Here is a 26,545-nt window from a genome sequence, read left to right as displayed (position 1 = left end):
ATCAGGGAAAAACTGTAAAGCGCATTTGAACGCACATCTTGAGTATGAAAAGGGCGCTATATAAATGTGCTATATAAAAAAAAATCTTTAATATTTAGATATGGTTTCAGATTCGTCTGGATCTCTCAGGATGTTGGCAACGTAGACTTATTTATATTTAATTTTAGTCAGCATATAATTGATTGCGTCACACAAAATTGGCACAGTGACATTAACAATGCGTCTAGAGGTAACCATTATAAGAACTATAAATCTCTACCTAACATCGAAAGACATTTGCAGTTGGAAATTCCGCTCATATATCAGATAGCCTTTGCTAAGTTTAGATGCTCCAATCACACATTAACTATTGAAATTGGTAGGCAGTTGCATCTTGCATATAATTTGAGAATTTGTAATTTTTGTTTTAACGAGAAAAATGTATCTATTATTGATTGTGAGTACCATGCGTTTTTTTTTCAATGTAGTAAATATGACATTGTCCGTAGAGAATTTCTATATAACTGGTATATGGGTGGAAATACTGTACATGACTTTTATCATCTCATGAGCAAAACAGATAATGACGCACTATTGAAATTGTGTTTTTATGTGTATCATCTTTTGAACAAAATTGAATAAGCTGATATATTTTTAATGTAACATTAACACAATGTAATATGTTTACATAGTTTAGTAGTAGATGATGTGTTCGCAACTACAAACATGTGTTACCCGGTATATTTTGTATCAAATACTGTATATTTTGGGCCAGCGGCCTTTATTTACTTAATAAACTGAGCTGAGTTGAGTTGAGCTGGTCAAGTTGACACAGCGAAAGTATTAAGACGGATTTTCACATCAGATAAAACGAAAAACGATATCATCAACTGTAACCAAAGTGACTGTATTAATTCGCCTGTCACACACCAGTGTGCGACATGCACACACCGATACGTTTCTCAATTTCAGAAACACACACAGTATAATATTGTATTTACGATTATAATCAGTGTACATTAGCAACAAGAAGGCATTCGTTCTGAACGAATCTAGTTTCGCGTATTATGCTTTTTGTTTTCTATACATTCTGTTTCCATAAATACTATTAAATAGAAACAACCATCGACGTTCAATTGCTATATTGTAACATAGAATTAAGCGTCAAATTCTCTGAAAATTGTCTTTAACCTTAGCGTGCTTGAATCATGCAGCACAAAATCACAAACATCATAACTATATTGTTACCAGAGCGGTCCACGTTTGGAAAGATATTATTTGTACGTCTGAAAGTGTAAAAGCAATTGCATATGTTTCCGTGTGTGTGACTGACCATACTCGGGTACTTATTTGTTTCTTTGTTTATTTGTTTCTCCATTATAACGTGGGAAATTAAACACTTATAATTATGAAACACAAAGGGTTCCATTTTGTATCCAAAGAAAATAATACATTGTTACTTCTGTATTACGATAACTCATTTGTTACCAGTAACGATGACAAATAGTGCTAACAGTTAATTACGGCACGCTTACGAGAGTGTCTATTGCCTTTGGACACCGTTGGATGGCTTTTTATCATATCATTATAACGCTATTGTGAAACTAGTAAGAGGCATTTAGAAGGTCGTTAATATTATGTACAATGATTTACAAACGTTATCCTAAGTTTGTATGTGCGTCTTTGATTGTGTCCTACATTTTTGGAGTCTATTGCATTACACATCACTGCTATATGTATAAAGGCTGTACGAAAGCATTAAAAACCTGACCATAGGCAATTGATTGCTAATTCAAGCACCAACATGCATCGTATCTGTTGTATCGAGCAAGTATATTTTAAATTGCATGTCAAACAGTTAATGCAAATGTATATGATAAAAATTATCTCAAACCTGATCCGATTCCATTTTCCTTATGGAAAGCTATATTGCGCATATTGTAACAAGGGAGAATGCTATTTTATCCAACGTACGCTAGGACTATTTTAATAGGACTGATATTATATTGCACCGTCGGACGTGTGATTATATACAGATTCAATCAAAACTCATGGAAACGCATTCAGGTCTCTTTTTTACAAATTGTATGCAAAGTCCGGGAAACCATATATGAGCCATTCTGTAGAAATTATCTGGGAAATATAGAGCTTCTTCGATTCCAAGTTATGGCGATAATTGAGATGAAATATGAAATAATTCCTAATTAACGATCCTGTTTTGTAGCTAGCGGTGACCATTACCTTCAGTATGTGGAAAATCCCTTCATCATTTTGTATCAAAGCTTAATTAGACCACGATTCAAAAGTAACATAAAGTATTGTCGAATTTATATTCGCGAAAATATTTTAAGATTAGAAACGTGATCTTTTGAACAATTGTTCCTAGATATTTTTTCAAAAAAAGGCTATTAAATAAAAAGAAACAACGGCATCACAAAAATGGTCGTTCCACAAAATGAATGTGTGCATATATTTATTTTCAACAACGTCAACTAGTAATGTTTGCGCGTCTTAGAGATGTTTTGTTGTTAAAAAAATATGAACATTATGCGCTAAATTAAAAACTGAAAAATTGCTTCTGATTTTGCATTTAACAACCCTTTATATGTTTATAAAGGACTGTATTTGTAAGCATTTATTGCATGTTTAACAAGCTGAAAACGCAATCAAAATAAGAGTCATTAGGGTTCAAGAAAGAACTAGCGTTATGAAAAAAATGTCACCACCATTAACATATTTTTAATTTATAGCAATAAATAAAATTAGTTGATTTCCTAACGCACCAATGCAATATGTATTAAAGCTCAGCTATTTAAAAAGGGTCCTTTGTGTACCGTATGCCATATTACATTAATGGACAAACATGACTCAACCGAACCGTCGTCCAACTTTGTTCATGCAATTATTTAATAGTAAATTAAATCAAACACCCACAAGCAATTCTTATTTAAGTATTATTAATATACAATGTTCACAGCAGGATCATATTAACAACTGGGTTTCGAGGCAAAATGGTCACTCGCGCATCAAGCCGTCATATGATTTTCTTAATATAATGAAATATTTAACTTAAATTATGCTATCTTAGACAGTAACTTAAACGTTGGGCAGAATCTGCAGAGTCGCATATATCGTGAAGCAGTATATAAATTATCACGTCCAAGTCATCATGACCCTTTTTCCGAGGTATATATCTTCTTTCATTGCAGATGCAGATTGCAGACTCTAAAGACAAAAGTAATTAAGGTACTTAAACCTCGAGAGCATCCTGTCTGTTGTCAAAGTTTGGTTGACCTTTCGCAAGTGTAACCACGATAAACATACTTGCTTCGTTCTGAGTAAACTGGCTTTAATGGAAGTGCGTAAAGTGTCATCCAAGATTAGCCTGTAACATTCGCACAGGCTCATCAGGGGCTACACTTTCCACTTTACTGTTTTTTTTTTGCGTTCAAGGAAAGAATCTTCAAAGCAAACATCCAGTTTTGGCGGAAAGTGTCGTCACTTTCTTACCGGTGCGGACTGCACTGTATTTGATGAGGCGACACTTTACGCGCTTGCATTTAACCCAGTGTCCCCATTACGAGGCTAATATGTTTCATACTTTACTGTATGTGTTCATTTGCATGGATGATTCAGTCAGTAATCGGCTGTTAAAGGTTATATTAAATACGTCAACTTTTTAATAAATAGCATTATTTCAGTACATTGACGAGACACATTTTAGTGTTTTCAACACAATCATACCACCTTGTAATTTATTTTACTTAGGCATACAATTCTAAGAAAATCGGCTGCTTCCAGTGAATGATCGAATATTTTGGGCACTCGTGTTTATAGAAAAGTGTATTTTTTATTCGCGGCGTTTTCGTGCGTTTTTTTGTTTGTATATTTAACCCATTTATGCCTAGTGGACTCTCCCATCCTTCTAAATTGGATCAATTTAATTCCAAAATTGGGGATGTCTAGTATATTTATTTCTATATTTAGAATATTTCTTACAGAAATTCCTTTAAGCAAACAGCGCAGACCCTGATGAGACGCCGCATCATGCGGCGTCTCATCTGGGTCTACACTGTTTGCCAAGGCCTTTTTTCTAGACGCTAGGCATAAATGGGTTAATGTACGAAAGGATCAATGAAATGAGAGTGAAATGTTAATTTTAATAATATTTGATTAATCGAGTCAAGGCATTGTGTTAGTTAGGGAGCCATTTGCGAGCTTAAAACACACTGGACGAGGTAAATAACTTATTATAAGATATGACAACAACTACCAGATCCTTTTTATTATATTTTTGTAAATTAGACAAGATAATTCATATTTGCGTGAACATCATGATAAAACAGAAAGAAAAAAATTAATGCAAAAGTATACAGACATTTTGGTTTTACTTTAAAATATATTTATACCATTTGTTTGAAGCAAGAATTCCCCGACATCTGCTGCAGCTGAATTCTTCTTCTATATCTAACACCCAAATGTCGGTCGAGAATTAGCTGTCACTTGAAATCCCAAAAGTTCTTCAACTTCCAACCCAAGGTATTCACTTCAATGAAACGTTTATTTGCTGATCTGGAGAATGGTGCTTGAGTCCTTTGTTGATAGAGATAATACTGACCGAACTTGTTTGTCAAGACCCAGACCTGCTATTAAGAGTGATTCTAGTACTGCTTTCTCAATGCCCAATGACGACAAGTAACATTCAAATTCCATTGCTACATTTAATATAGCAAAAAAGGCGTTTATATAAATAGTTTGTGTCTGTATTTACAATATATTTATTTGAATTGACATGGACCTTCATAACAATTATCATTAACAATCATGAATGAAATTTCTTGTTCTTCCTCGTTGGGCAGATTTTGTTAGCAACATAATGATTTTATTTGTAATATTATTTCAGCACCCTATATCTTCTTTGAGTTTTCAAAGACATTAAATACTAAATAAGGTTTTTATTTATATATAAACAAATAACATAATACTACACCAAATTTCGTACATAGTTTTGCCCAACCCTTTCAATCTGCAGTGAGTAAAATGGTTTGTGTCGATGAAATATGTTGACTTTCAAATAAGCCTTACTTAAAGTGTCGTCCCTGAATATCCTTTGAAGGCCGCCTGAACTTGATTTCGTTAAAAAGTGACATTTTAAACGAAAAAATTCCATACAAGCGGAAAGTGTTCACCGTGATTCACCTATTCGGACTGCAAATCTAATTTGTGACTAGACTTTACGCAAATGTATTCGATTAGTTTTCTCACAACAAGAATAATAAAGAAAAAATCTGCATCGGTTTGCTGAAATGCTACTGTCAATCAGAACTAAAAGCAGACACACATTTACAATACGGTTGGGTAATAACGGTATTATTTCATGGTAAGACAAACAAAGATTTAATATTCAAACATATTGTTTGCAAACCTCGGAATGACTAGCTAAAGGCGACGTGATAGATGTCTTCTTGTTGCAGTATAGTTTGCTCCAAAGGTTTTGGTATTGTCATATACATAACAAGCATGCAAAGTAATCCTTAATTTGAAGATTCAGATTTGTTAATTAATTTTTGTCTTGTATGACTTAAAGGGACCGTCAACCACGATGACGAAAAAAGAAAAGTTCTTTAATACCGTATTTTTTCAATTATTAGTTTATATTGATTAAAATATAACGACTGTTATATTACATTACTTAAAAACGGTTGTTAAGTTTTCATATTTTCATATATTCGGTAATACAATTTTACTGGTAACTACCAGTTAACTATAAATAACGCAAGTAGATTAATCATCGTCACGTGGCAAACCCACGAATGCAAATTATGCATGCGTAGTGAATAGTAAATATTTTATTTATGAAATGACCAATCTACTTGCGTAATTTATAGTGTGTATATCGTTATGTCACCTATTTTCGCGATGTACTTTCGATTTAACATCACGAAATTTTATTACCGAATATACTGAAAATATGAACTTTTTTTCAAGTAATGTAATATACCAGTCGTGATATTTTAATCATTTTAAACTAATAATTGTAAAAAAATACGGTATTTTAGAAATTTTGTTTTTTCGTCATTCGTGATTGACGGTGCCTTTAAAGGGTAAGGAATTTTTATGATAAAAATAAACAACAGAGTTTGTTAGGCAAGAATTTCTTTAACCATAGACAGATGCACAGGCATACCAAAGAACGTTTTGTATTACAAAGGGCCGGTTTTATTGCCTATGAGTTAAATCCCAGAAGGGTATTGTATGTCTGAACAAAGACAGTGCAGATTCGTTATGAACGCTATGCATACTATCTACATTGATTATATGTCCATTTGAACCCCGTTGTGGGGAAACTGGGCTTTTTAAATATGCATAAATTGTCGTCCCAGATTAGAACGTGCAGTCCGTATATGAGAAGCCCATTAATTAAGAACAACTTCCAAAATAAAATGAGTCAAAAGACAGAAATGGTGGGATGATTCTTGTAAACTCGTGGGAGATACGTTGACAATTAATCAGAGTTGAATGCAAACGCATGGATTTTAACCAATTTATGCACAGTGGACTCTCCCATCCTTCTACATTGGATCAATTTTATTTCCAAAATAGGGATGTCTAGTATATTTATTTCTATATTTAGAATATTTCTTACAGAAATTCCTTTAAGCAAACAGCGCAGACCCTGATGAGACGCCGCATCATGCGGCGTCTCATCTGGGTCTACGCTGTTTGCCAAGGCCTTTTTTCTAGACGCTAGGCATAAATGGGTTAATCCCTTACAGACTGACTATGCAAGATTCGAAGCATGTTTTCTATTCAATAAATTTCTAAAAACGAATTTACATGTCGTTTATTCACATGTGCTACAAAATTTTCATTGGCCTCGGAATTTATCACAGAGATTACACGTTTTTTTAGTTCATATCGTTAATACATTAAGAATGCAATCACTACCATGAGTGTAGATGACTTGACGTGAATACTCTATTGAATTGTGTCCTTCAAATAGAAAAAAAAACCTACTAAGTATAGTAATTAAACTATGTGAATTTCCCATCATAAACCTTTTATTTGGCTTCCACATTTGCTTCTCAGAAACGTTAATTGCTCTGTCTTCGGTGAACGCCTTGTGAAGTTTGATATTAAAAAGAATGGGCAATTTAAAAGATTTTGCAAATATTCAGTGTCCGTGAATATGACATTGACAATCCGATTCCAGGAATTCCAGAGAAATAGTTGATATATGTATACATATAAAGAATAAAAAGCAACACAGTCTATCATTTAAGCTGTTAATAATTTATTGAATTTGTATTGGCTGTTTGGTCACTTAGTACATTTGTTATGTTTGTAATAAATCCCGTTGATCACCAATGGTATATTGTACAAGGTAGAACATTTATGCCCTGTTCATCGATAAATCAGCACTCAAGAAAGTGTCGCTAATTTCCATGTACTAACTATACTAAAATAGGAAGTCGTGTACATATCAAATCAATTATATGTCGTCGCGAACATGTAAACTAAAACGCGGATCTTAATCTTATTTTTACCATTTGATTATGTTTTTGTCTATTTTGTATTCTTCTTTCTTCATTTATTTGCCAATAGTCTATATTTAAACTTTTGAAGATATCCGTTTTATAAAACTGACATACTATTGGGATACTTTATAACTAATTATCTTATTAAGTTTAATACAACGTACGTGTACATACAAAAAAATTGTTTTGATACCTAATTACATTATTTTATTATAGTAAGTTGTATACGCGTTTTATTTAAGGTATGTAAATCATGTGTCAACGGGATTTTCGAGACATGAATGTTGCGACAACAACATATGTGCATCTACTACAATTTATCGGTCGTAAAGCAATGTACATGTAGTTCTATCTGCTTTGTTTACACATTTATGAGCAGCGTTTATGACAATGATGATTTACACCAATTATTAAATACTATCTTATGCTTATTTTGTAATTATAGAACTTTCCCTTTAAAACTACATGGCATCTTCAAATCGAATCATTCCTGTCGTCAGTTGTCAAAACGAAAGTACGGTTGATATTCAAAAGCATTATATTTCTCTTTCCAGGATATTTGTAAATATGTTGATGCTGCATTAACAAATATAAGTGTATATGAAGTGAAAACACCAAAAATGAACAATGGTTGCGATAGACACCTATAAACTGTTAATGCCCATAATATCACTTAACATTATTTAATTTTTGTTGTTGCAGAATTTATATATGTTGTGCATTAATTTGTAACATCAATCTTAACTTGTTATATCATTAAATTAAACGCCTGAATTTTTTCGTCTACTGTCGTTTGCATATTTTTGCTACTGACGTTTGCCATTCCTAAACGTACTACTGACGTTTGCCATATTTGTTTTCACTCTTTAAAAATTTATTGAATATCTGGTAGATATTTTTGTTTGTTTATGCATAGACATATGTAATATATGTTCGTCCGGTAAAGCATAGACAGTTCCGTGATACTTAATTTTTGAGAACACTGACTCTTTGTAATTTTGCTACTGACGTTTGCTTCTTAAATGGAAATTTGCGCCGAAGTGTGCTCGAAAACCAGAGCAACACACAAAACGCGTGATATACCGATCGAAAGCTATATGCGTGCCATATTGCCTGCACTAGGTCGTATGAAAGTCAGCGGATGATCAGCAAAGATATTTGAAAAAAAAACTACCTTGCGCGGCTGTTTGTTGTCATAAAATGACTACTGACGTTGACTTTCGTGGTCACGTGACAGTTTTTGTTCATTCACAGTGTTACAGTATGTGAGAATTCATTGCCGGTGTGTTGTGTGTCTATCTTTGCTATCTTTGTTAGAGAAACGGACCGTGCTGATTTAGATAATGCTTCCCGAGAGCAAAATACTGAGGTTCTGCGCGTATTATTTGTTTGCATAGTAGACTGAGAGCATGTAACTTTGGCACATATTTAACTGATTAATATTATTTTTAAACGAAAAAATCATTCATGTCGATTGGAATTAAACTACTTCACTGAAGAGTTGTGCAAGTATGTTTGCATGATTCTAAAGATAGCATACGACACACCGCGCTTAACAAAGGGCGTGTGTATTTCCTACGGACATAATTGGATGGATTTTTATCACATCATTATAACTATATAATGAAACCAGTAAGAGCTATTTAGAAGGTCGTTTATATTATGTACATTTATTGTCAATAGGTCTGCTAAGGGATGTTATGTGCGTCTGTGATTGTGTCCTACATAACAAAACACATTTGAAATGAGATAGCAGATTGCCATATGCAACAATACTATACGTATTTTGGCAACCTCAAATTAAAAGCACCTGACCATTGGTAAAAAATGTTAATGATAAGTACTAGCATGCATCACACAGGTTTAATTTGGCAAGTATAATCTAGATTTTCCGTTATTTAGTTCATATGCATTTGTTGAATATTTCTTCAACACTTTTATGAAAACAAAACAGGAGATCGTCAGCATTTAATCCAAACATTGCATATAGCGTTACTTAATTTCATATCATTGTTATTTTAATGATAACAATAACTCAGTATGTAACCTAGTATATAACAAACATAATCAGTGGAACCTACAAGACTTAAATGCATATCGGCCATATTTACCAAATTATATTGCCATGGGTTAAAACAATACATATTTCAACTCAGCAATTTAGTCATGAAATGTATGTAGTTTCGCCTGTATTATGAAAACTTATCAAAAAGGAATAATGATGGTAAAAAGTACAAACAGTTAATTACGTCACTCAGATAGGAGTGTTTATTGCCTTACGGTATTTTGATGCCTTTTTTCCACATCATTAAAACTCTATTATGAAACCAGTAAAAGCTATTTAGAAGGTCGTTTATATAATGAACGGATTGTCAATAGTTAATTAAAATCTGTTATTTGCGTCTGTGATTGTGTGCTTAGGCTTAAAAATTCTGTTAAATGAGATAGTTGATTACCTTACGCACCACTGCGATATGTATTTAACCCTTTCAGTGCGGGAACCGAATTTTGAAGGCCTTTGCAAACAGTTTGGATCCAGATGAGACGCCACAGAACGTGGCGTCTCATCAGGATCCAAACTGTTTGCTATTCTGATTGTATTCTTTGAAAAAAATTGAAGAAAATGCTGATTTTAGAAATTCTGCAGACGACATTTTAGCAGACGACAAATTTCCCAGCATGCAAAGGGTTAAGCTGCCTGGAACGCAAAACGCTGTCCATAGGCAACACATTAATAATGTATAGTTTTACAGTACATCGTACATGTTTTTGTCTGGCAAATATATTTTTAATTGCTCGTCGTTCATTGAATTCATATGTATATGGCAAATATATCTTCAAATATTTTATTGTATGTAGAGTTTCTTAATATCATATTATTTTATGATTTCAATCATATCAATTACCGATTTCTTTATTTTGGTAAGGAATTTCTGTGTAATGGAATACTCAATACGCTATTAGTAACCCCTTTCCTACAATAATTACATGTTTTATGTATAAGTTAATAAACTGATGTAATTAATGTGAATATTGTGTTGGGTATCGGTTGTATTTAGCACGTATTTTATTTCACGGCTAACTAAATAGTTACATTTATATGTCGTAGGCAATATTACATTTAATAGACGAACATACTGGTACAGCTTTTTGGTGAAATACAATCTAAGTTAAGAACAAACTGCAAAAAAATAATTGTTTGAAGTGTTGAGAACGTGTTCTTAATAGAGCTTACACTATAATTCACAACAACAGAGTCAATATACAATAGAGATTACATGGAAATTGTACGCACGCGCATTGAACTGCCACGCGATTTTCATTATTAAATGAAATATTGGCCTTATTGTACGCTATCTTAAGATAGGTCCGCTGAACAAAAAACGTTGAGCAGAATCGGAGTCCGAATATACCATGAAGCAGTATATAAATAATTAATTAGCACAGTCCATTTTTCTGACATGGAATCCCATAAGGGAATACTTTGCATTGACTGCTACACACCTGAGAGACACGAAATCCGTTTTCGTGTACTCTTATTTTAATCTTTAAATTATCACTTCAAAATTACTCTGTCATTAAACTGTCTTTTTTCTAACATGAAGTGTTGTAATTTGGAATATTTCAACACAGAATAAGACGGCATCTGCTCTTTAACTGTTTATCAAATCATATCAATTCAGCCAGCATAGTTAACAAAACTACCGCCTTTAACTTTTACTGCCATTCCCCCCTCTCTGTCAGTTACATATGACCCTCAGAATGTATTATAGCTAACACAACTACTGTCTTTAACCAGTTTGTCACTCCCCCCCCCCCCCCCACCTATCCAATTAACAGATTACACAAATCAGATCGAGTTAGTCACATGTATCCCTACGGATGAAGCATAGTTAACAAAACTGCCGTGGTCAACCAGTATATCACTATCTCATTTCCCATATCCAATTAACAGATTATACAAATCAGATCAAGTAAGCCACATGTGGTGACCTTGGTCAACCAGTTTATCACTAGTTCATATCCCATATCCAATTAACAGATCAAACTTAACGTCTGCGAACGACCGGACACGCTCATTAACCCATTTATGCCTAGTGGACTCTCCCATCCTTCTAAATTGGATGAATTTATTGCCAAAATTAGGGATGTGGTGTATATTTATTTCTATATTTAGAATACTTCTTACAGAAATTCCTTTAAGCAAACAGCGCAGACCCTGATGAGACGCCGCATCATGCGGCGTCTTATCTGGGTCTACGCTGTTTGCCAAGGCCTTTTATCTAGACGCTTGGCATAAATGAGTTAACCATGACGACAGTCGTGCATGCTGTTTTGATATATGCGGTAACACTAGCAAATATGTATTTATGTAATGTTTATTTTGAGTTGATTCTGTGAAGGAGACACCATAAAAGTGTACAATTAGTAGTCAATGAGACGCCATAAAAGTTTACAATTAGTAGTCATATCATCTGAGACAGTAATTCATACCTATTAACAGCTGTGCTACAATTACAATGAACTATACTTAATTATACTCAATTATACTGGTACATACTACATCACGACAGGCTGAAAGTACGATGATTATGCCAGTATATGGGGGGGGGGGGAATTATTTGAAAAGATATGAGCCGCGCTCTGTGAAAACGGCGTTTAATGCATGTGCGTAAAGTGTCGTTCCAGATTAGCCTGTGAAGTCCGCAAATGCTAATTAGGTACGACACTTTCCGCCTAAACTGGATTTTTGTTAAGAAAATACTTTCTTTAAACGAAAAGTATCATAATAGCGGAAAGTGTTGTCCCTGATTAGCCTGTGCAAACTTCACAGGCTAATCTGGGACGACATTTTTACGCACATGCATTAAAACCAATTTTCACAGAGCACAGGCCATATCATTCATGGACACCCACGCCAGGTTTATTTAAAGTAGTACCCCTTTTTGACACATAACGTCAAAACAGCATGGCATTTACAAAATCATGGATTTATATGGAATCAATAATAATTGTAAAAAAAAACACACAGAAAGCTCTTTATTGGCATAATTATATTAGGTCTATATATTCTTAATGTTTGTATTACATAGAAAACAAGTCGTAACACGTTTCTTAAATATATTTTCACTCTTGGCAATGCCACTTGTGAACATATGTTTGGAAAATCACTCGTTTAGTACAAATCGATCATACAATGAAATAATGTATTGCTACAAGCCTGAGATGCATATCGCAATTTATTCATGAAATGTATGTAGGTTCGCCTGTTTTATGAAAGCTTATTTGTTACCAATAATGATGCCAATATTACAAACATGTCATTCAAAAAGCTAATGGAAATGTCCTTTGCCTGCAGACATTTTGTATTGCTTTTTATCGCATAAGTATATCTATATTAAGAAATATATTATAAAGTAACGAAGAGCTATTTAGAAGGTCGCTTCATATTATAAACGGATTTTCAAGAGTTAATTATAAGCTGTTATTTGCGTCTGTGAACGTGTGCTACACTTTAAGAATGCTTTTTAAATGATATTATTGCCTTACAAACCACTTCTTTTTGTATAAAAGCTGTCAGGAATAATTGCATAACCCTACAATAGGCAAAATATTGATAATGTGTAGTACCAAAGTGCATAGTATATGTTTTGTCTGGCGAATATTTTTTTAATTGGTCGCCTGTCATTCAAATATTATGTATATGTCATTTGTGTTCTTCAAAACTGTTATGGAAACAAAGCTAATCGGCATAAATTAACTTCACTCATCGTATAAAGTGTTTCTTAATGTTAATAAAATAAAACTTAAGCTAATTTGCTTAGAGGATTGTCTGTTTTTGTCACTCATTTTATTTCGTGGGTAATTAAAAATAGTGAAATTTAGATTTTTAGATTTAGATTGGATAATTATCTTCCGTATGTAATATTACGTTAAATGGACAAACTGTACGTCGATCAGCTTTCCCGTGCAATTAGAAATAAAGTTTAAAGACAAGTGTTGTTTAAGTGTCGTTTACGGAGCTGACACTATTCACGGCGACAGATTCATGATACAATGGAGTTTCAAGGAAAATGATCAGACGCGCATTGAATCGTCATGTGATTTTCATTATAAAATGAAACATTGGCTTTAAAGTACGTTATCTTAGACAATTACGCTTAACGAAAACGTTGAGCACAATCTGAATCCGTTTATATTGTGAAACAATATATAAATTAGCACTGACCATTTTCTCTGACATGGATTCTCATGGTGGAATACTTTGCATTGAACGTTAGACACACGGAAGACACGAAATACGTTGTCTTGTGTTTATTTTGTGAGTGTTCACTTCATAACTTCTCTGGGTTTTTTCTAAGTTGATTTGTTTTCCGATTTATTTTGACGTGAAGTTTTATTTTTAGTAACAAATCAAAGAAAAATAACAGGGCATCTTTTCTTTAAGATTTTATTCAATTTAGATCAATATATGTTTGCTCTTTAACATTTTATCAAATCATATAAAGTTAGTCACAAATGTACATCTGGATGTAGCATAGTTCACAAAACAACCGTCTTCTACCAGTGTGAGAATATCTCCTATTCAATTAACACATTAAACGTTACGTCTGCGAAAGACCGGAAATGACTGCTAACCACTAACCATGACCGACAGTCTGCAATACTCTGTTGGTATATGTGGTGACACTAGAAGTGACGTATTTATGTATTATTTATTATGAGTGGAATATGTGAAGGAGACGTCATGTATAACAAATCGCGAATACTAGTTTACAATTAATTTCAATATCATCTGAGACATTAATCCATACTACTTAGCACTTGCGCTAGCATTTAATGAACGCAGTGCATAACATGAACATGCCTAAGGTATACCGTTAGGGCCATCGTTACACATTAAAATCCAGAGGGCGACAATCACAGTGCTTTAATGCGGTAGTACGATGGCGACACTATGAAAGTACGATGGCGACAACGCGATAGTACGATGGCGAGAATGCAATAGTACGATGGCGATAATGCGACAATACGATGTCGACAGTGTGATAGTACGATGGCGACAATACGATATTGTGATAATACGATGAGGACAGTACGTCAATACGATGGCGACAGTGCAATAGTACGATGGCAAAAATGCGATAGTACGATGACGACAGTGCGACAATACGATGTCGACAGTGTGATAGTACGACGGCGACAATACGATATTGCGATAATACGATGAGGACAGTACGACAATACGATGGCGACAGTGCAATAGTACGATGGCAAAATGCGATAATACGATGACGACAGTACGACAACGCGATAGTACGATGGCGACAATGCGATAGTACGATGGCGACAATGCGATGATACGATATCGACAGTACGATATGACTTTCGCATCGTCGCCATCGATCAATCGCGTTGTCGCATTGTCGCCATCGTATTATCGCAGTGTCGCCATCATACTATCGCGTTGTCGCATTGTCGCCATCGTACTATCGCATTGTCGCCATCGTACTATCGCACTATCGCAGTGTCGCCCTCTGGATTTTAATGTGTAATCACGATGGCATTAACGTTATTCCGTACATACCTGTATCTATCTCAACAATCAGACTGGCTAAACGTACGATAGTTCTGCCAGTTATATGTATTTTATTATACTGCGTTTAGAGAACATTCCAGTCGTATATGGGGACAATTTTTCGACATGCAAGCGTTCGTTGACGCATGGACATTTACAAAATCACGGATGTAAATGGCTTCAATAAATATAGGATCTGGCTCGAGTTGTCATATCATACTATATTTTAATAAACGAGTTCAGGAATTATGTTAGTAAGCAAGCCTTTGGCGAGCTTACTAACACATTTCCTGGACGAGTTTAATAAAATATGGGATGATAAGACAACGAGTGTCAGATCTTTTTTATCACATGCATTTAAATGAGCAAATAAAAAAAGTATTTACGCAAACATAATTATAAATCCCGAATGTTGTTTACATTTCGTGACGTCATTTGACGTTGCAACGTCATTTCATCAAAATAACAAAATGCGATTGGTCAATTAACAAAAACTAAGCCAATGAAAACGCTTAAAAATGTTGTATTACACATGTGTAATATAACAAAAATATGTAATGGTTGTATTACATGGGAAACAGGGTATAGCATGTGATAACAATGTTTACAAAATACAATACGCTCTTCATTTTCAAAAATCATATTGGGTTTATAACCATGCATTTGAGATCAATTTCAAAACAATAGGATACTTCTAGTATTACGAGAACCTTATTAAGTTGTCGATTATCATCTGATGTATTAACCCACCGAAGTGTGTTGTCGTCTTTTATTATAGATGAAGATTGGGTACTTAAAAATTAATAAATGTTCTTATTTTAAACGCAAAACGATGTTACTTTTCAAAAAGGTTTGGATAACCGTTGGCAAGTAACAAAAAACGTATGTTTCACACTTCCCAGTAAGTATTTCCCAAGATTTTTCGGTTGTGTCCGTAATCGGATTGTAACATAACGGTAATATAAACACGGCAACACTTTTAAGAAATAAAATGATTTCAGTACATAAACTTAAAATATAAGTTTTCAATACAAACACGCAACCTGGTATACGGTCATTATATTAGGAATATCCTTTTAAGTGGAATATTGAACTTACTTGGTGAAATAAAATTTGATTTCAGTAAAAAATATAATATTGTATATTTTTCACGAATGGAAATATTTGACAAATCACAATATTATTCCATCAATTACATCGGTCTACTCATGTTGCTTACTTAACTTGTCAAATGAAAAGTGCGAGTGGAATGAATGTTCACGAACTTTTTCTAAACCATAAATCCATGATTAAAAAAATATATATATCATATGATTACAACGTCTCCCAAGTAATGAAAAAATCCCACCATAGTAATTTATGACGTTTTTTGTTGTTGCATATTTTGGTGACGTAATTAAAATTCAATGATTAAAAAACACAAACGTAAATGTGTTGTTTTCGGTGAGTATTCGAATTTTTATTGCACTCATGGTTTTATCAATATAATATCTGACACAAGATGTCAATTCATATCATATTTATCAAACGAGTTTATGAATTGTGTTAGTTATATAGCCTTTTGGGAGCTTACCTATCAATTCATAGACGAGTTTAATACATCATGGTTAGAGATGTCAACGACTGTCAGATCTTTTTAGTCCACGCTTTGATATTATCAATAAGACATAATACTTACGAACGCGTAAGTATAGAACCGGAAAGTTGTATAGAGTGCGTGACATCACTTGACGTATCCAGTCAGGTAGATAGATCTATGCAAGACATAATAGACCGAGACAGGAACGACACTGTTTCATGTGTAGCACAAACGATATTGACGTTGAATATCGTTGTGTATGTGTGCTCCAAAGAAACGAAACAAAAAGACCAAAATATATCAAACGTAAATACTACATAAGGCCATCAGTATATAAAAATTTAAAATTTCTTAATTCTAATTAACAGAGCAGTACTTAAACTATCGCTTTTTATAAAAATTATCGCTCACTATGCGGTCTAATATTGTAAATGCTCGTGATTTATCTAATGCGAATTAATGTCTGTTGATCTATTTATATGTGAATACATAATAGGATTTATATATTGCAGCAAATGTAATTTTATTTATCTTAAAATTGTTAACTGTGTTAAAATACGCTTAGAACAAATAGTAATTGTATTTATTTAAAAATTGTTAACCACGTCTGTATACATACATTTTTCAAATTCAAATATGTATTCAATATTTTCTCATCTCCACTACAGAAATGGTATCGTTATTTATTTTCCTAACTGTTGATTTTTTGTTGTTATTTTCCTACACAAAATACGGAAATGAGAATATCTTATCATGTTGAAATATTCTTTGTAAATGTATGTGTTTTGAAGATGTACCGGTACTATGTACACCTTTTAAATAAAATGTATGTCTGTCTTACGTTGTAACTTCATTTCAGCAAATAACGTAACGTGATTGGCAGATCCATCGAAAAGTAACTAATGGAAACGCTCTGAAAGTTATGTTACTCATGGTTGAGATAAACTTTGTAATGTTTCAATAAAAGAATTTAGCCAGCGATACAAGTAAATGTTCTTTCGTGTCAATGCCAGATTGTGCTCAACGTTTTCGTTAAGCGTAGCTGTCTAAGATAACGTACTTTAAGGCCAATGTTTTATTTTATAGTGATTTTTTTTGTTTAAAACACTCGTTAAATAAAATTCGTCCATCAACCGCAATCTGCAAATATTCAATAATATTTAGTGTATTTTGTATGTAAATTAATGAAAAAGTATTAATACATTGTTTGTTTTTAGCAATAACGAATGTGTTGCTTTAAGTTTTAATTTATAAATTTTGTTCATTGGTAAATCACTTTACATATATACTAGCTCAAATCTTATGCTAAATCTAATCTAAAAATATCGCTCCAGAAATAATTGTTATTTGAAATCCTAAGTCCTTCAACTTACAACCCCGGATCTTTGCTTCAATGAAACGTAAAATCGCGGACCTTGAAAATGTTGCTTGATTCATTCGTTGATTTAAATAAAACTGACCACACATGTCTTGACCTCGCTATTCGAAGTGATTTTAGTTATGCGTTCTAAAACTTCAATCACTAACAGCGCAAAGACTTTCCAATTACATTTATGTTATTTCTGATGGGAAAAGACCGATTTAATTAATAGCCATTGTCTGTATTTAGACTTAATTGATATGAAATGAGATTGACTCAGTTGTCAATATATATTTCACAATCATAAATGAACAAAAAAAATCTACATCATTGTTCAGATTTGGATAGCAACATAATCACGGCCATTAATCACGGGCACCACCTCTTTTTGGTATGCATTAATAAATGAGCCAATGCTACTTCTGACGTGGCGCTATGGACCGGATGTTTTGAAATGTCGCGGATAATTCTCCAGGGTAAGTGGGAATTATATGAGTTTTCCAACATAGTTCGCATAATTTAAAACATCGGGCAATGCAGTGCGATTCAGCGAAGATTTGTTCATCCACAAATGTACAAAAACATGCAATCACAACCGATTTGGAAACGTGCGGACCTGTATAAGTTGTGGCATGGTGCAGTTTTTAAAGCAAATCGATGTCTTTTGTCTGTGTGATGAGCAAATTTCCACCCGATTCATTCGCGAACGACATCAAACGATTGCGTTCAATAAATTCTAGTTGCTGCATGTACAAACACATTGGCTTCTTGCAGATCTAATAAATAATTGTGTATTTTTCCAAAAGAGATGGAGCCAATGTCAAGGAGATGCACGATGTATGAATCACACCACTAACATTTGATAGATAATGTTCCTTTTTCACATTTATTTTTTATTTTTTAAAGTAAAAACTTTAATCCAAAGTTATACAGAACATATACACATTCTATAAAAAAAATAATATGTAAATATATCAGTAACAAACTAAATTAAGAAGTTAATAACCTAACGAAAAAAAAACATATTGTACGATATAAACCCAAAAATTTAATATAAAAAAATCCAATAATAAAATTCTCAAAATGTTCAAAATATGTTTTCTACAACAAATGTGCTTATACAGTAAAGTATTTCACGAAATTATTAAACGATATTACTTCTGCTTGAAACGACGAGTTTTGTCCCCTATTCCAACTGCTTAATTCACTAACAGGAAAAGGTCAACGAAACTCAAAAAGGTTAAAATATGTCGTTTGTTCCTACAAACATCTGAACAATTAAGGACAGCTCCGGCTTTAATCGTTTACCCTTTTTATACTCAAGTTTCTGTCAAGTTTTAGAGTATATTCAATGACAAAATTTTCAAATTCTCTTTGAAACAAATGTTTCATCATAACGTTGTAGCCTTGGAAAAATACCAAATTATCTATTAGATCGACAAGAAGCCATGTGTTTGTGCATAGAACAATTACAACATGTTCAAAGCAATTGTTTGGTTTTGTTAGCGATTTCGTTTGGTGGAACTTTGCTCGTCACACGGGCAAAATACGATTTTCTGTTAAAACTTTTCCATGCCACAACTTATAAAGCTAATCACGTTTCCTAATGGGTTGTTATTATATGTTTCTGTAAATGTTTATGGATAAATCTTCACTGAATCTCACTACATTGCCCGATTTTTTAAATAATGCAAAATATGTTGAAAAAACAACACATATAAAACCTACTCACTCTGTAAAATAATCGTTCACATTTGAAAACATCAGGTTCTTAGAGCCACTCGTTCACATTTCAAAACATCAGGTTCTTAGCGCCACTAATCGTTCACATTTCAAAACATCAGGTTCTTAGCGCCACGTCGAAAGTAGGATTTGCTCATTTATCAAAATGCATCGCAAATAAGATGTGGCGCCTGTGATTAACGGCCGTGATAATACACAATATGTTTTATTATGTGAGTACTGAGAATCGTCTTCGAATATTCACGACAGTTGATACTGAATGTGTGTGTTTTTTAAGACATAAAAATAAATAAGATATACTACATAAACTTCCTTACTCAGTTCTGCCAATCCCTTATTTCGGCATGTAGTAAAAGCACCTGTGTCTGTTGACGTTCTTATAAGAGAAATCTACATCCCTTTGAAGAACATTAACGAAAGAGTTGAGCATTGGCGATATTCTAGTGTTGATGGTTAACAAAAACACACGGTTTCATACTGAAATACTTTGTGTCATACCCTTTGAATAACAACTAGAAGGCGACACGATAGATATCGGGTTAACGGTAACATAACAGTTGGATCAAAATGTAGATTATGTTGGTTCTAACCCATTTATGCCTAGTGGACTCTCCCATCCTTCTAAATTGGCTCAATTTATTTCCAAAAGTAGGGATGTCTAGTATATTTATTTTTATATTTAGAATATTTCTTACAGAAATTCCTTTCAGCAAACAGCGCAGACCCTGGTGAGACGCCGCATCATGCGGAGTCTCATCTGGGTCTACGCTATTTGCCAAGGCCTTTTTTCTATAAGCAAGGCATAAATGGGTTAATCTTAAAACACATGCTTATGAAAACGTCGTATCCGCTGAGGATGCGGATTTGTTCATTTATTTATGATTTGTGTGGGTTAAGGTGCACCGCGTGTTCGTCATCATAATAAACAATAGCAGCGATTTCCTTGAGCGAAGAAAGAAAAACACACATGTCAAAGAACGCATTGTATTTCAAAGAGCTGAAATTTTGAAAGAGCAGCTTCCTTGGAGCTGAATTCCCAGATGGGTCGTTTATGTCTTAACAAAGACAGTGCGAATTCCGTTATGAGTGCCCTGCATACGATCTGCATCGATTATATGTGAAACCAATTTATTTCTAACAAAACTGAGCTCGAAAACATAAACAGCAACCACGGAGTCAAAAGACAGAAATGGAGGGATGTCACTTGAAACTTTGTGGGAGATTCGGTGACAGTTTATCAGATAAAGATGCAATCAAACGCATTAAGCGTCTGCAAGATGACAATGTAACGAGCAAACAAAGGTTTATTATATTAAATAAGTTTAAAACTAATTCAGTTCAGTCACCTGTACTACATATATGTCATTGACCCTCGGAATTTGATGATAAAAAGATGCTAAAGACAGTTTTTAATGCATTTGCTTTGTTGTTGTATGTGAGTAAACATAATCTTAAAAAGCCGATATTTTACCGCGGGAAACAAACGAAACATGGACTTGCAATGGACTTGCAGACAAACATACTCTCGTCATTTGTTGCTCCTGTTGTTGTTGTTATTTTCGAAAGTAAAATACCCATATGTTTCAATAGTTATTCATTATTTGGTCTGAAAATGATCAACACAATATTAAAAGTCCCTGTAAAGCCTTGATCTACCATAGGTTGGAATAGAAATCGTTCCAATACTAAGAGACCTGTGGCGGAAATAACCTTAGATCACATGTTAGAGGCGAGATATTGTCAATGCGAAGGACCAGTAAATACGATATGTTGTTAGAAGTAAATTTAGGATGCACATGGACATAAATGCCAATCACAGAGTTTATATAACCTTTCACAGCAAAATGCAAAATGTTTTTCATATCTTCCAGATTTATCTACGTTTCGAACACTAAGAATGATGCTGTTGGATGTGGAAAGATTTTCTGGCAGGAGAAGATGACGTCATTATGACGTCAATTGTTAAGAAGGTAATTAGCATTTTTGCACTTTATTACAGTTTTAATATATATGCTGATGAAAAAACATTTTGAGTGTACTTGAGCAATAACATAGGGATAATCTGGACCGGACGTTTATAATCTGCCCGCTACACCTATAACGGCCCGAGGGCTAAAGGCATAATGGTTTGCATAGGATGCAAACTGATTTCGGCTACCATATTGCATACTGGACACTATTATAGTTAATATCATTTAAGTATTATTGTTACCTAGCTCATTAATGAGCCTCGCTCTGAGAAAATGTTACTTGATGCATATGCGTGAAGTGTCTTCTTAGAATAGCCTGTGCAGTCCGCAGGCTTAGCAGCGGCGACATTTTTCACTTTTACCTTATTTTTCGTTTAAAGGAAGTTTCTTATTAGAAAAAATCAAGTTAAGGCATTGAGTGTCGTCTTTGATTGTCGTCTAATCTCATCTGGGACGACACTTAGTGCATTTAATTCCGCTGCTTCAGGTTTTGCGCAGCTCCACCAGGCGTCAGAAACGCAGCGTTTGTAAAACACCGTCCAACGGCTCCACCGCCGAGGAGCATGGCGTCTTGCCGCCCCCACAGGCGCCACCGTCCCCGGACCTCACGGGGCTCACGCCGGAAGAGATTGCGGTCCTGAAAGAGGTCATGAGGAGACAGGAGGAGTTTGAATATGGGGAATTGAGCCGACAAAAGTAAGACTCTGTTTTGATTGGATCGACCAAAGTAAGACTCTGTTTTGATTGGACCGACAAAAGTAAGACTCTGTTTTTATTTGATCGACCAAAGTAAGACTCATTTTAGTTTGGGTCGACACAAGTAGGACTCTGATTTGTTTAATTGGCGGTCCGTTTTGACGTTTCGTTCCATTAGTGCAAGAAAGGCCATACAGATTCTTTTATAATTTGGTTTAGCAAGGCCTTGCGCAGGATTTTTTGACTGGGGGGGGGCGAACCGAGAAGAGAGCGGGAGGGGTCTCCAAGCCCGATTTTAATTTTAATTTGGCACTTTTCCAAATGTACATTTTTAATGTTAAAAAAATCATTTTGAGATATAAATTTATAGAATGTAAAAAAACTAAATCAGCATCTTTCTGAAGTCTAAAACTTTAAACATGGGTGTGAAATTCGCAACAATGTTTGAAGCTTTAGATTTCAGAAATATAGGATGTTTGTTGAAGAAGAAGTGCACACTTTGAAAAATAAAAACCTTTATAAAGAAATGTATCATAAGGTATGACAAACATATCACCATAATAGCATTTTCTCTTTGAATGTAAACCCCCTCTACAGTTTTAAAGTAAATTCCTAATAAAATGCTTACCATCTACTACGCATTAATAATTTTTTTACTTTCACCATCATAAACACAAATTCAGATACACCATCCCGATCGTTTACAACTCCTACATTAGATTGGACTTAAAATTTTCTATACAATAACCGTTTTCCGGAGTTTTAGTACGCACCGCTTTCAGATATTTAGCTAATATTTGATATGTGAGTCTACCTACATGACATACAGATGAATGTAAAATTCGTTCCGGTCCATTGACATTTGGCGAAGGTATGGGCCTTTTTCGTTAAATTTGTATGTACAATAAACGTTTTCCGGAGGCTTTTTACGCAACTCTTTCATATATTGAGCTGGTTTGATGCCCCCGATAGAAGGGCATATAGCAGTTGGACTCTCCGCCTATCTATCTGTCCTGCATTTCATTTTCTGATATTATTTTTAAAACGCTTTGAGATATTGACCTGATATTTGGTGTATGAGTCTACCTACATTACTTACAGAAAAAATATGTGTTTCGTTCCGGCCCATTGATTTTTTGCAAAGTTATGGGCCTTGGACTAAGACAAAGAAACTTACCTGTTCAAAAAATGACGCGTATCGATACCTCTCTAATTGCTCCAAACATTATTTGTTTTTCAACCGCCTGTATCAGTTGCTTCCATTCGCTGCTTCACTTTCATTGGCCAATCAAAAAACGTGTTTCATCAACCATCGATAGATGAAGCATTCAGGATCACAAGGGGTAATTGACGGATGGGGGATTGAGAAGAAAACATTACCTTGGGGCTTATCTCCACTGGCGAATGCTAATCCTCTTGTTTATAACGGACAATAAAACACATCTGTTTTTGCTTTGATGAAATGTGTTCTGTTGGCCGTTTCATGAAAGTACAATTTGAAGAAGGTCCATTATTTAAAAAAGATCCTAACTCAACAGCCAACGGGGGGGGGCGGGAGCCCGGGCCCCCGGCGTAGGTACGGGCCTTTTAGAAACACATTTCTTTTGTATCCAATAAGGATTATAGTAAATAAACACACAACATCATCACTCATTCCTCATTTTCCTTTCAAAAACAAACTCTAAAACATCCTTCTCAGAGGACCTATATTAGGAAATAGAAATGATTTTCTGTGAGTATAATTTTGGTTTTGAAGGGACTTGTTCCCATCGTTTGTTTATGTTGTTTCTATTTTTTTTTAATTAGTAATGTGTTCTACTTCTCGATCACGGCTACATATGATATTTCACGGATAAAAAAGTGAAACGGGTGGTCTTCTGTACAACCCCCACCTGTCCGTACATTTTATTGAATTAAAGGGAAAAGTCACATTTTTATTCCAAACTATGAATAGTTAGTAATAACACTAGTTTTTGTTTCACATGTGATATGAATCAGCATGAATTAGAGCGGGTGCACCTATTTCTGAACATCTAAGCAAAAAAGTCTACAGTTCGGAAACAAAACCACACTTCCGCAAATCGATGATATTTTTAGAAACAACAACGCATACGGGACCTTTTAAAAACATCGATTGCGTGTATGGGTCATCGTACACTATTATTTTTGGGTTATAGGAAAGGCAGTGATGTATGCTAAATCCGAACACTGGTTTTGATTCCGAACATTGGTGGTTTTAATTCCGAACACTCAAAGTGCATTCCAAAAATGTAAAATATTCAAAGAAAAGAAACAGTCAGACTAATTTATTCCACGAACAATCAAAACAAGAACATGTTTTCAACAATTTGAACAGTTATGCACTTTCAAATTTCAACAATATTTGCATTCAAAAGTAAGTTCATCACAAATCAACTGATTTTCTATGTCAACACATGCAAAATGAAATCTCCGGCTACAGTTAGTGCATTCAATAAAGTTGTCATACGTCTTCTCACACGTAAAACATTTGCCGGCCTCAACTTGGACGTCGCTGTCTGATAACGAATCATTGATTTCCCGAAGAATTGCCTCCTCGTTCTCTTGTTTTCTTCTTTTTATGGTAAGTCTGCGTTGTTTTTCAGCCTTTCTTGCCTCCCTCTTTTTTTCCTGTTCAGCATTTTTTCGTTTTTTCTCTTCCTCTTTCCTTTTCTTATTTTCTTCTCTTATTCTTTTTCGTTCACTTTTCTGTTGCAGTTCTTTCTCTTTCTTCTGTATCTTTTCCTGCAACAGAGAGCGATAGGTAGACCCTGTGATGGCCTTAGGCATGAGAACCCGTTGGACATTTGGCTTTTGCTTTTCGGTGAGTGACGATAATGTCGGTAATTTCAAATGCTTTGAAAAGGGAGAGTAGCCAGGTGAGTTTGTCTTATTTACTGGCGATACCTCATTAGTCGCCGACTTCTTGGTGAGAAGGACCGTCGAGGTGACCAACTGGTTGGATGGTGAAACAGATGGAACTTCTGACTGGTTGGTTACCATTACAGTTTGGGCGACGGACTGGTTGGGTTGGCTGTCGGACATTCCGATCAGTTGATTGGGTAGCGTGACAGTCTGGGGGCTGTTGGGTTGTATGACAGACAGAGTGACCGATGGCCTGTCTAACATGATATTTGGGGCGTCTGTCTGGTTGGGCTGACTGTCCAACGGGGTGACTGACTGTAGGGGTAGTATGACAGTCGGAGTGACGGACTGGCTCGGCTGAATATCCGACGGGGCGCCTGACTGGTTGGGTAGCATTACAGTCGGAGTCACGGACTTGTTGGGCTGACTCTCCGACGGTGCGATGGCAGTCGCTCCAACGGGGCGACCGAATTATTTGTTACTAATACCGGTATGTCCACAGATTGGTCGAGTGTCGTGACAGACGGGGCGACTGGTTGGATAGGCAACGTTTCTACACGGGTGGGTGAGGCGCCAGGCTGATTATGATGGCTCACCGAAACATCATTGGCTGGTGACGACGTGAGAAGCTGCTCTCCTGAAAATATTGCACTTGGCTGGAGTTTCATCGAGTGCATCACTTTGGTCGGGTCAAGAGGGAATAGGCCAGATTCGTGGAAACCTATATTGCAACTTGTGTGTTTCTGTCTTAAAATCATGTGTTTGCAGGACGGGTATAAAAGTTTATGGATAAATCCAAACTGATATGAAACTTTCTGTGGATAATAACCAAACTCAAAATGAATAATTCGCAAACTGCGATGTATTAAACATGCTTTCCAAACACAGGTTGGATATTATTCTTTGAAAACAACTATTTATAACCAAAATCCCACACGATGTGTAAAATGGAATATAAAAAATACTTTCAACGAACATCAACATTCATTTATTTGTTATTAGTGAAATCAATTTTTAATCTGTAAATAGAAGAAAACATATGTTATTCATGGGAAAATTACCGCTGGAAATAAGTTTTAAATTTCAAATATGATTCTAGTTTGCCGCATTCAAACATTGTATTCAGTACTTGTGGTATAAGACGTTGCATTTCTGCTACAGCAGGATCAATTTGCAGGTTCTTACCATCTGTACATATTTTTTATTCAATACTTATAT

General features: G+C 34.7%; 1 protein-coding gene across 1 annotated transcript in view; it reads left to right on the top strand.

Annotated features, from left to right (window-relative positions):
* The window catches only part of LOC127872243 (regulating synaptic membrane exocytosis protein 2-like), a 173,315-nt gene that overhangs the window by 93,934 nt on the left and 52,836 nt on the right, over positions 1–26,545 (top strand). The window contains exons 2-4 of the mRNA XM_052415573.1: positions 3,189–3,225; positions 21,650–21,748; positions 22,236–22,444. Of these exons, the coding sequence (XP_052271533.1) occupies positions 21,689–21,748; positions 22,236–22,444 (269 nt within the window). The 5' untranslated portion in view covers positions 3,189–3,225; positions 21,650–21,688. The remainder of the gene's footprint in view (positions 1–3,188; positions 3,226–21,649; positions 21,749–22,235; positions 22,445–26,545) is intronic.

This window comes from Dreissena polymorpha, chromosome 3 (genome assembly GCF_020536995.1).
Source record: "Dreissena polymorpha isolate Duluth1 chromosome 3, UMN_Dpol_1.0, whole genome shotgun sequence".
Lineage (NCBI taxonomy): Eukaryota > Metazoa > Mollusca > Bivalvia > Myida > Dreissenidae > Dreissena > Dreissena polymorpha.
The sequence above is the reverse complement of the archived record's forward strand: the minus strand, read 5'-3'. Positions and strand labels throughout refer to the sequence as shown.